The sequence below is a fragment of the Centruroides vittatus genome, unplaced genomic scaffold (assembly GCF_030686945.1).
Source record: "Centruroides vittatus isolate TY-2023 unplaced genomic scaffold, ASM3068694v2 contig_2019, whole genome shotgun sequence".
Classification (NCBI taxonomy): domain Eukaryota; kingdom Metazoa; phylum Arthropoda; class Arachnida; order Scorpiones; family Buthidae; genus Centruroides; species Centruroides vittatus.
Genome location: NW_027121248.1, coordinates 1 through 13876, shown reverse-complemented (window position 1 = coordinate 13876; position 13876 = coordinate 1). Strand labels below are relative to the sequence as shown.

The window sequence follows — 13876 nt, the reverse complement described above, 5'->3', positions numbered from 1 at the left end:
GAAATTAAATTATCTTTTACAGGAAAATCGTAACAGTAATTTTTTCCAATTAATAGTTTAGTAAGAAGTAAGCCTGTGTTTGTTTCAGAGCTCAGTTTATTTCTTTGTTTCGTTTTAAACAGATTTATTGACGAAAATATTTTTTCCACATTAGCCGAGGAATGAGGCAGACACAAGATATTCTCAACAAAACGAGTCAACACTGGAAAAACAAGTGTTTCATAGCCCAGAGTAATAGTTTTAATATTTCGCCAGAAAACTTGCACATCATTGCCAAACGGCTGTATTTCTTAATTATTTCTTAATAGTCTCCATTCAGAATGTAAACTTTAAAGCCTGCGATCAGTTTATATATATATATTACTGTAAAAGTAATATTACTGTAAAAGCCCGTATATTGGTAAATCCTAGGTTTTACTTGTAAATCTTTGGATTTACCAACATGAGTTGGCAAATGTAAGGATTTCTATAAAGTGAGATGATATTCTGGGCTTTTACCATTAGAATTTGATACATGCTAGGCTTTACTAAAGACGGTTAGTAAATGTTGGTTTTGGAAATAAAACTATGAGTATTTTAATCACAATTATTTATCGCAATTATTTAATCGCATTTATCGCAATTATTATAAACAGTCAACTTACTAGGTCCTATTTATTAAAATCAGCATGAATTAATAGTTGGAAACTCTATTAGGAAAAGACATTCGGGTCAAACCTTCTATGGAAATTTTTGAGGCTTCGACCAGGATTTCTCGGAGCCTGTTTTATCGGTTTGGCCATTGGACGTATTACTTATACAAATTATTATGGGAATTCAAATTGAAAACATAACGAATTAGTTTACTGTATTTGATTTATGAAACAATAAATATATTTTAATATTTTAAGTATACGCAATGGAAGTGTTTGATGATGAAATACCATACCAACAAAATTTAAATATTCCTGTTATCAACGTTTTATTATTTTACATGATTTTTTCCATATACTTAATAAACAGCTGAACAAAATGAAAATTACCATAAATATATATAATATTAATAAAATATTCGCTATAATTTATATTAAAATTTTACAGTACTTATAATTTATTAATAAAATACAACATTTTTAAATTAAAATACGTTATTTAAAGATTAAAATATTTATCGATTAACAATATAATTATTGTAACTGTTTCCAATTATTGTCGTTAGACGGCGCTAAAACAGTGATTCGACATTATTCTGGACTTGTCTTTTGGGATTCTTGAATATGTAATTTTGATTTAAAATTTTCATTTAAGCGTTTTAAATTATATAAATTTTTATATATAATATGTAATTTAAATGAATTATTTACCAAATAATTTATTTTATTTATTTGTCGCGCAATTTTTAATATTTCTCATATTGCATTTTGCATTTGTTGATTTCAAATTTTTACAATTTAACAGTTTATATTGTTTTATAAAATGAAATTTATAAATTCAATATTTTTTAATATATTGACAGGCATTAAAAATGTGTGTATTTAATGATTTTAATACAGAAATAATTTGAGAGGCAGAAAAACTTGGTAAAGATAAATGATAGCCAAACTAGTGGATTACAATACTGAAGAAAACACTAGAAGAGAATACTGGTAAGATTCAAGCACTGAATGAGGGATTTTGCACTCCCTATATGAGCAAAAAAGCAAAAGGAACCATACCTGTACACTTTGCTCCTATGGGTATGTTCTACAGCCTTGATAAGGTCCCAGCTGTCTCAATCAGAGCTTGAATTGAGCCAGAATGATATGAGGAAACATTCAGTGAAATGGCTTCATCACATACAATGGATTAGTTTTCATTGCTTGCCTGGAAAGAAAAACTACTGTAATCCATTTATTATTATTAATTTATTTACAATAATGTACAGCAATGTCATAATGACAATGATGGATGATCCTCGAATAACAAGCATATAACAAGCCCGAAGAATAAAATTAAACACACTTAACAAAATAAAAGAATATTTTTGTGAATGACATGAAAATTAGTGAGTAGATCAAACATAAAGGAGTTTTTTGAAGATGAGTTTAAACCTATGATGATAATTCTTCAATAATTGTAGCAGTCTTTTGATACCTGAAGAAGAAAGATTTAAGCATAACATTGAGACGAGTGCATGGGGAATACAAACAAGTTTTTATTAATAAACAAGCTTTAAAAAAATGCCTGAGCTTATTTTCAGAAACTTGTTTATTAATAAAAATTACATAATTTTGCTTTCTAATGAAATCATTTTTAATTGAAGAAAAATTTACAAAAATATACAATATGTTTATATTAGTGATGTAACGAATATTCGGTTACTACCCAGTATTCGGCCTATTTGGCCTATTTTTCACTATTCGGCCGAATACCGAATATTTAGTCACCATTCGGCCGAATACAGAATACCTCAAAACAGAAGTAAGAAATATCAAAAACACAGTAAATTAATCATTTTGGTAACTTTTATTAATGCTGAAAATTAAATTATAATTATTAAAGTTAATAAGAAATAGCATCTAACTCTAGTATTAAATTATTTTGTAATTAAATAATATTATAGCGTTTATCTAGCCTGATATCTTAAGGCATTGATGGCGTGTAGGTTAGAATGTATCGGGCATTAATGTTATTGTTTAGTTAATTATGTTATATTCGTATTCGCGTATATTTTAATATTTTTTACGATGTTTTAAAATGATTTACGAAACGTTTATTGAAACTTATCGTATTTAAAGAAAGAATTATTTATCTATTTCTAGAAGATGAGTAACTAATATATAATTTATTTTATATATAAAACAAAGAACAGGCATTTTTCATTATATGCAAAAGATACATTTGAAATCATGTTAATTTTAAAAATATTGACAAAAACGATAGCAACAAAATATCACAAAACTTCACAAATAGAAAACCCCCAATAATATATTTGAACTGTTCCACAACTGGGCAGAAACTAGACCATACGTCCCCACTAAAGTATATCCTTAGGGCACTATTCAGTCTACAAATATGTAGTAAAAACAAAATTTTAGTGCTTAATTAAAGAGTTAAAAAGATTGATTGCAAATAAAATAACTATAACTTACATCTAAATACCAACAACTGCCGAATCATATCGGGCTATTTACGGCTATTACATAAATTTAAACCAGTTTGGCACTAGAGGTAGACGTTAGACTCCAATTCATATTAAATTTAATAATTATAATTTAATTAATTTAAATAATTTAGACCTACTGGAAGAAAAAGTCGTAGTGACAGCGAGCCAATAGAGAGCAGGGTGTGCGATCCTTGCCATAATTTTTGCGCGCCAATTTTTGTATGTGCGTTAATCAAGCCGAATAGTTTGGCCGAATATTCGGCCATTCGGCCACGCTCTTGGCCGAATATTCGGTATTCGGCCACCCTCCTAGCCGAATATTCGGTATTCGGCTGAGGTTGAATATACTATTCGTTACATCACTAGTTTATATATTTCTGTAAATTTTCCTTTAAAAATGGTTCTCGGTCATAATTGAAATATTGTCATGGGCTTTGTTACATTCTGCAAAGAACTGTCTTCTAGAAAATAATTCAATTGTATTATACAAATTAAAAGCAATTGACAAACCTAAAACAATCATCTGTTAAATTTTTAAAAGTTTAATTTTGTATTATTAACACACTACTACAGTGTTTCCCAACCTTTTTTGTGCTATGCCCTACCTAAGCCTTTCTAAAATTCTTATGCTCCCCAACATATACGTTGAACTATTTTGGAAGATCTCTCATCGTGTCCATTGAAGTTTTTCTTGCACTTAATTGCCACACTGTTTTATTGTAACCACGATAAAACCCAATCCTTTCATCAAAGTCTTTTGCACTTTCCAGTCATTGCCAAACGCAACCTGGAACATCACAACTCACACATCTGCCCACCTCGAGGTCTGGGCAAAGAGTGTCCTTTCTTTTCTTTCACCGGCCTCAGGGCCTTGTTCATCTCTTTGTTCTCAGTGGTTCTCAGAATTGTTAATCCCACCCCCAGGGAAAAGGGTTATAAAGGGAAGTTCTACAAGGAAAGGGAAATAAAGAACAAATAAAATTAAAACTAACTTAAATCAATATTTACAATAAATATGGCATACAGCGGCTATACAGTTAACTTAAACTCTGGATGAGTCCATTTTCGAATTGCCCCCCTTAACAATCAAATTGCCCCTCTGTGGGGCGTGGGCCCCACGTTGGGAAACACTGCACTACTATATTCTGTTACATTTTAGTTTTAACTTTACTATATGTTCCAATAATACAAGTATTCCAAAATATATTTACTTAATTCCATTTGTTTGTTTTATCTTGAGTTAAAGTTGAGTAAGCTAAAATATAAACTTTGGAGTTGTATGGAAGATGAATATCATTGGTTCAGGTGATCCTATAAAAGTGCCATGAAACTATGATATTTAGATTGCTATTGTATTGTTTTGCAAATTAAAAGGTTGTTACTATAATAATTATTCTCAAATCTTAATAGATAAATTTTGCTACAAAAAGTTACCAATCATTTTGTATTTTTATTTGCACCAAATTAAAGAATTTATATGTAGAATATAAAAATAATTTGTTATTAATGACGATGTAATTTCAGTAGTCAATGTTCATCTATGAGATAGAAAACAGGAAAGAATATATACTATATGTACATTTTATCAAGCAAATGAACAAAAAATTGGTTTTGCCAATTTCTCTCATTGGAATTCTTATTGTGAAACTTATGATTCTTATCAATATTTTGAGATATAAAAAAAAATGACAAATGTATAAAGATTTATATAAACCAAGAAATTACAATAGCAAAAACAGGAAGAACTGTCTTTTGGTGTTAGTCAAATTTCATCTATCAGGATCAAATGGGACCAGACCCTGATATGGATTAATGAAACTCTGGATAAACAAAAATTAGTTGGTGGCCTTTTTGTGCTTTCTGAGCGATAAAGTGCCTAAAACCACCAAAAAAAAAAACCTCCCAAAATTAGTGAGATATTGAAGTAAAAGTCTAAAATTCCATCCTGAGAATACTTTTAATGGTTGAAAATAAACTTGAATGCTTTTCTGATTTGTAAACAATCTGAACTAAATAGGAACATAAAAATTACTCAGTACATAAAAACAATATATATGTTCATCCTTGCAAATCTGAGATTTCTATATAAGGACATATTAAGGTTGTAAATAATGTTTCAATAATCTCACATTGTAAAAAATAATTTTTCTACAAAATATATTAAAATTTCAAAAGAAACAACTATTCAGACTAGTCTGAAAATCTGGATGAATGGAATCCAAATAAACGAGGTTTGATTGTACTTTAATAAACAAAAACTATGTTAAAAGAAGGCAAGCATTTTTGGTAAATGAATTTATCATTTCAGGCAAAAGCTAGAACAATAAATGGAATTAAGTACACGAATTTTAGTTTTTTTATTTAACTTCTAAAACAATCATCTGTTAAATTTTTAAAAGTTTAATTTTGTATTATTAACACACTACTAAATTCTGTTACATTTTAGTTTTAACTTTACTGTATGTTCCATTAATATGAGTATTCCAAAATATATTTACTTAATTCCATTTGTTTGTTTTATCTTTGGTCTGATGATAAATTTCTTTACTGACAGTGCTTGCCTTTTGTTGTTATATTGTTTTTGTTTTATTAAAGTAATATGAAAGATAGTTTTTCTTGTTTTATCTACATAAACAAATCTTTTCTTTTTCATTATAAGCAGTTCTCTGTCATTCTTGAAAAAAATGACAGAAAACTGTTGTAATTATCTATAACAAATATATTTTTATTACTTTCTCTAACCTATTAGCTAGTATTGAAATGAAAATACATGTATCCCTCATATAAGACAGTAGTTACATTCCGAAAAAGTGCCATGTTAGGAATACGTGCTATATAAAACAAAGAACCAATGCAAATCATAGGGTTAAGTTCCAAAGTTAACAAAAGTATACTATTGTTTTTTTATTACTAAGAAAAATATGTTTATTAAAGCAATCAATAATTAACTAACAATCACAATTAAAAATACCGTATTATGTATTATTAATAATTTTAGTTAAATGAGGGCATTTTCTTTTTACAAAGTATTATCATCTGAGCTTTTTTGTTGATCTTGATCAGAAATATCAGTAACATTTTCATATTTTTTATTTTTATCATAAAAAATTTTTATGGGAACAAAATAAAAATAGTAATTGAAAATTTATTGTAGCAGGTAGCATTTGTTCAGTCGATTACTGAATGGTTTGTTTTCTTCCAGACTTTATCAGTTGAATGTTTGAATTCCAACTCACATCAACCAAACGAACTGGATGAATGTACTTCTTCTAATATAACCTTAATCTTTCCAGTTAATTTCTTTAATTTATGTTTGAATACTGAATTGTTCAAATTGAAAACAGTTTGAATACCAAGATACTGCCATATTTCATTTGTCATTTTTACAAATGATTACTTACCTGCTGTTAAAAAGAAAGCTTAATAAAACTTAGCTAAAAATGTTTAATAAATTTTATTAAATATGAAGATTAATCTATAGAAACAAAACACAGTGACAGGCTTAAAGTCTGAAAGCAACAATGACAACACATGGTTGATAAAGCTAGGATGAGGAAGGAAAAAAATTGCACTATCAGTTTTCATTAAAGTAAACCTGACAAAGAGCACAAAAGGAATAAAAAAATTCTAATATTCTCAAATCTGTGGGAAAATTTGAAACAATATTCATCATTACTTGAATAAAAAAAAAATTTTGAATAACAGATTTTACACTTGAAAGTTGTGAAATTTTGTACTGTATTTTCGAAATTCTTGAACCATGTTAGACCAAAACTGGAAACTGTGTTGTACAAGGGATTCTGTAATTTTTGAACCATGTTGTACAAGGGATACCTGTATACCATTTAACAATTGAAAGTTACATTTCAGCTAGTAATTGTTTATTTTATTATACATTACAGACTTATATACAGATACATAATACAGGTGATGAGGATTCAAAAATTTAGTTAATATAATGCAAGCTCATTTTTAATATGATGTTTAAATTTATGTATTACAGCAAATATGATATAATCTTATAAAGGACAATTTTCAGAAGTAAAAGTAAAGATTTCTATCAAATCTGTATGAAAGACATGAAATTGGAAATCAATCTTTGACTGCATCATATTATACAGAGCCAAGTCATAATGGGCTTATGATGTATTTTGAAATGTATATTATGTATTAACTGGAAGATGACATAGGTTGATTTAATAGTGATGTTTTATTTATAATTAATAAATTAATTTAGCAATTGCATGTAGTCTGTTAGTGAAAAAGCTGATCATGAAACGGTTAGAGACAAATATTTCAAAAACAACAAATCAAATTTTATTAAATAAATTCACATGTAAAAGAAATACAAAAAGTCTTCATTATTCATCCTTCTAACACTAGAACATTTCACAGTGTTAACTTTTGTTTTTAGGTTCATCTCTGCTTAATGTGTAAAAAATAGTCTGAAAATGTCCTCTGCTGATAGTATAATTTTAAAATTTACAATTAAGTAAAGGTTGACTTTACCATGCATTTTTGATACAAAGCAAGTTAAATAAAAACATTAGTTTTGCCTTGATCAATCATCTTCAGGGTCAGAAACAGAAAACTAAATTTTCGTTTCTGAACCTGAAGATGAGTAAATCAATTGAAAACATTAGATTTTTAATAAATTTGTTGGTTTAAAAGTTTCATTTTTAGTATTAAGATTTTATTTATTTATTTTTACATTCAACGGTATTGTTATTTTCAGCACCAAATTTTAAATGCACATATTCTCCACCTACATGCTCTTCTTATATCTGAGTCATACCATATCATAAATCATATGGTAATTTTAAAACATCAGCAACTTTTTTATTTTTAGATTTTAAAATAAATTTTGTAAAAGAGATTTATAAATAAATATACCTGAACTTTCTAAAGTAGATTTTATCATTTTTTTCACATTATAAATGAAATGCAGTGATTGAAGGGATTCAAAAAAATTGTATACAGTTACAAAAATGTATAAGTTGAAAATTTTGTTTTTCAATTAAAATTATATTACAGTCAAACCTGTTTTTATGCGGGGGATAGGGACCGCATTAAAAAAAACGCATAAAAAGAAATCGCACGAAACTTCACGAATGGCTGTAAAAAATAGTTTTCGCAACACAATTAAAAAAATATTTTTTTTATGCGGTGAATAGGGAACGCATAAAAAAAGTCTCACGTAGAAAATAACTCAAAACCGTACGAAATAGAATTTATTGACAACAGATGTCAGCACTTGACTGCATCGTCTGGTCTATCGTCTGTTTTACATATTTTTGTCCAGGTGGTGTTTTGTCGACTTAAAAAGTAAATTATTTCATTTTTCGCATATTCATGCAATAATATTACTATAATAAGTGCATTTATGCTATAATAAGTTTATTTAGCTATAATAAGTCAACGTGAGACATGACGAATCGCACGAGACTAGTCGCCAACTATACCGCACAAATAAAAAATCGCACAAAAAAAACCGCATAAATTAAAAAATCGCATTAAAAAAATCGCACAAATAAAAATCGCACATAAAAAGAGCGCATAAAAACAGGTTTGACTGTATTTTATTAAAATAGCTCATATATAAGTTTCATATTAAAAATCTACATTAATTTTTCAGATCGAACATGTCTGTTCCATTAGAAGATCAAACAATATGGAATGATGGAGAAGATTCTATGGGAGAAGAAGTACTTCGTATGTCTACGGATGAAATTATAAGTCGCACTCGATTATTAGATAATGAAATAAAAATTATGAAAAGTGAAGTCATGAGAATAACTCATGAACTTCAAGCTCAAAAGGAAAAAATTCGGGAAAACAATGAAAAAATTAAGGTTAATAAAACTTTGCCCTATCTTGTATCAAATGTAATAGAGCTTCTAGATGTTGATCCACAAGAACTTGCAGAAGAAGATGGAGCAAATGTAGATCTTGATAGTCAGCGTAAAGGAAAATGTGCTGTAATCAAAACATCAACCAGACAGACCTATTTTTTACCTGTCATTGGATTGGTTGATGCCGAAAAATTAAAACCAGGAGATCTAGTTGGAGTAAACAAAGATTCTTACCTTATTTTAGAAACCTTGCCACAAGAATATGATTCCCGTGTAAAAGCAATGGAAGTGGATGAACGTCCTACAGAACAGTACAGTGATATTGGTGGTTTAGATAAACAGATTCAAGAATTAATTGAAGCTGTTGTATTACCAATGACACACAAAGAGAAATTTGAGAATTTAGGAATTCAGCCTCCAAAAGGTGTACTTTTGTATGGACCACCTGGTACTGGAAAAACATTAATGGCAAGGGCATGTGCAGCACAAACTAAGTCTACATTTTTAAAATTAGCTGGACCACAACTTGTCCAGATGTTTATTGGTGACGGTGCTAAATTAGTAAGAGATGCATTTGCTTTAGCAAAAGAGAAAGCTCCCGCAATTATTTTTATTGATGAATTAGATGCTATTGGTACAAAAAGATTTGACAGTGAAAAAGCTGGAGACAGAGAAGTTCAAAGAACCATGTTAGAACTTTTAAACCAGTTAGATGGCTTCAGCTCTCAAACAGATATTAAAGTCATTGCAGCAACTAATAGAGTTGACATCCTTGACCCTGCTCTGTTACGTTCAGGAAGACTGGATCGTAAAATTGAATTTCCCCATCCAAATGAAGAAGCTAGAGCTCGCATCATGCAAATTCACTCTCGTAAAATGAATATCGATCCCGATGTTAATTTTGAGGAGTTGGCAAGATGTACGGATGATTTTAATGGCGCACAATGCAAGGCAGTATGTGTAGAGGCAGGAATGATTGCTTTGAGAAGAGAAGCAACAGTTGTCACTCATGAAGATTTCATGGATGCTATTCTTGAAGTTCAGGCAAAAAAGAAAGCAAATTTGAATTATTATGCTTAAAGTTTGTGTTTATGTAATAAAAATAAAAATTTTCAAAATTTATAATTGAACTTAACTGACTTAATAATAAATTAAATTTTAATCATCATTATATTTCTATAATAGTTAAGTGAAGTGTGCACAAGTGCATTTTAATAAATTCCTGATTAAATTAATAATGTGTTATTCAGTAAACTTGGAAATTTCTGCATTGCAATTATATTGTCATTATAGTTAACATTATAAAAAGAAATTAAGGGCTTCCTTTTGAAATTAGTTCTGATTACTCAGCCATATTTTTACTCAAAAATATTCTGAGAAATTTACTAAATGAAAATATTTTATATAATATGTGAGGTTGCAGCCAAAGTTTTCAACGCAAAAACATGAACGTCGGACATTTGTCAGCACCTTCCTGTAAGCCTAGACATTTGACAATGGCATTTGGAATGTCAGTGGAATCGTGCTCGACATTCCAGACACCACTGTCAAACATCTAGGCTTACAGGAAGCCGGTGCTAAATGTCCAACATTGGCCACAACCTCGCTAATAGCAATGAAAGTAAACTGCTGAAAGTAATTTTTGTATAAACCATTTAATGAAAAACTTCTATACACATCTAAGATTAGGCAAGTATATATGAATATATGTTGTCATATACTGTTGTTAGAGTTTTGTATTTGTTTTTTATATAACAGATTGAAAATTAAAAAAAAAACTAAATATCAAAATTAATATACCCAAACTATGGCTTAAAAATTTCAAGTAATTTAAATGTTTTTTATTCTTATATTTAATTTGAACTGTTGAATGTGAATTAAAATTTTTATGTGAAATAATATATTCTAACAAATTTCAGCCTTGTGTGTACAAAAATACACATCTTCATACTAAAGAACAATTTTAACAAAACATACATAAATATAGAAGTCATCACTCATTGTAGACTGCATATCTTATTAAAACACTACACTCATGACACCTTATAAATTTGCAGCCGTGTTTATTCGGTACAAATGAACGTTTTCAGTCGTGTTTAACGACCTTCTTCAGGAAATATCCAAAAAAATCGAACACAACGAAAATCTGCAAAAACAAACAAACTTCGGAACATTTTTAAAATATTCTAAAGAGAATTGCGTGCGCCATCTCTACATCGATGCGTTATTAAGAAGGTCGTTAAACACGACCGAAAACGTTCATTTGTACTGAATAAACACGGCTGCAAATTTACAAGGTGTCATGAGTGTAGTGTTTTATAGAAGTCATCTTTGAATTATTTTCTTGATTAAACGCTTTTTGAAATGTTTTAGTCATCAGATCTACTCTTCTATTTTAAAATTAAAATGGTCAGTAATAATAACCCTCCCAAGAAATTCCTTGAGTTTTTCAACCCATTTAGATTCAATCCAAAACCCCAGAGCAATAGGCTGCCACCTTAAACTCTTGGCTACCTAGCTGTCTAAATTGTAAGGTTTGCCGATCGTGTGCGATTGTTGGGATGCTTGAGAGGTTGTAACAATCATGCATGGGTGTGAAATACATACTAAGATAGGCTTACCATTCACTTTTTCTCATTTAATGAAATATTGAAAGATTTCTTACAAAAGTTTCTATATCCTTGTCTCTACAATTCAGAAGAGTCCAGTAAAATCTTCACTCAGTCCTTCATTGACTGTCTGCACGATCGACAGCCCCAGGCCTCGCTGTTAAGCTTTGGATATAACAGTTCTTGGAGGAGGAAGAAATTTTTGGGGCAAAGAACATTGTCTTTTAAACGCATTTTTATAGGTTTCTCTCCTCTTCTGTGTTCTGGTTGCTCTTCCCTCATCGCCTGGTGACAACTCAAAACCCTTCTTGGGGGCACAGGAGAGGTTACCAACACAACCCAATCCTAATCATCTAAAATTCCTTCAAATTTTGGAACTCTACCAAAATTCTAGCATTTTGTTTTCTGTTTTGATGAAAAGAACTTTTATTGTTTAAGCAAGACCAAGTTTTGCTTTGTTTTAATTTTGAAAGGTGAGAGAGAGAGCTTAACTGTCTCACCAGATATTTGCCATCCAAAACATATATTTTTGATTTCCGTCCAGGACCTCTCGCAACTCTATTTAGACTTCCATCTATCCAAGTCTAGCCAATAGCTTTTGCCCAGCAACAATTAGGTTCTCAAATGGGGTCCCGGATGTTTTTTAACGCAGGAAAGCCTGCAAATTTCTTAAAAGTTCACTTTTTTCTTATTTTGTGTTAAGGTTGAGGAAATTTTGCAAATAGAAAGTATAATTAACTCATAAACTGTCAGAATACATTTGTATTTATTAACCTACTCTGAAAGGAGCCCCAAGCATTTAGCCAAATACTTTTATAGTTAGTATTTTTAATATTTAACTTACATAAAAATTAATTTTTTTATACAAATAAATATTAAACAAATTTAATAAAAGGAAAAAGGGGAGCAATAAAATTCTACATCTACATATCTTTATTCTACAGCTTTTGCACTTCAATTTTACCTTTCCAGAAAAGTTAGATCGTACACTTTTTAGTTGGACTAACTACTTCAGCCCCTTGTTCAGAAAATAAAAATATGTACTCTGATCAATTAGTCTGGCTCATTTAGAAAAAATAGAGTAGGGATAATAAAGGAATGAATCAATAATAATCGAACTCAATTGGGTCAAAATAATTTTACTACTAAACACAAATACAACAAAGAAAACTATTGATGCAACAATTTAATTTATTAAATATGTATTTTGTATTTAAAATAAATGAATTATAACAAAATACAAAAACATTTTTAAAAATTAATTAATTTTATATTTTTCATTTAAATAAAAAAAAACTAAAATTTAAAATGTCAGAGTCGACACATTTTTCCCGACTCCAACTCCACAGCCTCTCATCTGTTGTTTCATTATAAGATATTTGCTAATCCTTCAAATTAGGCAAATTTTAGCTTTGGAAACAATTATTGCAAACACAATTTGCACAAATATAGAGTTTATTGTATTGCTAATGGATGTAATTCTTAACTGATTAATAATTCCACCTTTTTTTGTTTTATTTTGTCTTGCAACTGTCAAAATTCTTTATTTACTCTTACAGATAGAAAAAAGACAAAGAAATATGATTAATAATTTCATGATATGCTGTAATGTTGAATTCTAATAATACATAACAAGCATCAAAAAATTATAAAAAAGTTTAGATTTTAATATCTCTAAGTTTACAGGATATATACATATTTTAAGACTGCTCATACACAATAAATGATAAACACTACTATTAATTTACAATATATTACTTTAAACTAATTTTCTCTACTTAAATCATCCATCTTTATCTGCTACTTTTTTATCTAAAGTTTCATCTTCATCCGAGTTTGAAAGAACCGATCGAATTTGATGAACCAATCCAGAAGCATCTTCTATTGCTAAATTACCTAGAAAAATTAATTTTATTATAGAAAGAGGAATGAAATAATGGATAAGGTTTTTAAAATTTATTAAATATAAATTTACCACGTGTTGTATGTGCCAGTCCATTGACAGTTCCTTCAGTTTCTTCCATTTCGGCAAAAGCTATTGCCAATGCTTTTTGTTTTTCATTCAATTTCCTTCAAGAAAAAAATATCTTTAAATACAAATATAATTATCTGTGTGCTGTAAACTATATCATACTTATTATATGGCTAACATAATACTTAACCAAAAAAGTTTAATTTTCAAGTAAATTAACAGATTTATGTCTTACAGATAGTAAGAAATAAAATTGTATGTGAATTTTGCTTTCCAAGTTTAAAAAAAAGTATAATCTAAATTTTCAATGAAATTTAGC

General features: G+C 29.0%; 1 protein-coding gene and 1 long non-coding RNA gene across 2 annotated transcripts; one reads left to right on the top strand and one right to left on the bottom strand.

The window, feature by feature from the left end:
- The first annotated feature begins 1186 nt into the window (after positions 1-1186).
- Positions 1187-10101, top strand: Rpt5 (26S proteasome regulatory subunit Rpt5). Its single transcript, XM_067264963.1, has 2 exons — positions 1187-1258; positions 8760-10101. Exon 2 carries the CDS (start codon positions 8767-8769, stop codon positions 10054-10056), a length of 1290 nt encoding a protein of 429 aa, XP_067121064.1. The 5' UTR covers positions 1187-1258; positions 8760-8766; the 3' UTR covers positions 10057-10101.
- A 3130-nt stretch (positions 10102-13231) lies between these two features.
- LOC136970530 (uncharacterized) lies at positions 13232-13695 on the bottom strand. The gene is made up of 2 exons (XR_010879998.1): positions 13561-13695; positions 13232-13481 (listed from the first exon to the last, which is right to left on the bottom strand). It is a non-coding gene; the product is annotated as an uncharacterized lncRNA (long non-coding RNA).
- Between the last annotated feature and the right edge of the window lie 181 nt (positions 13696-13876).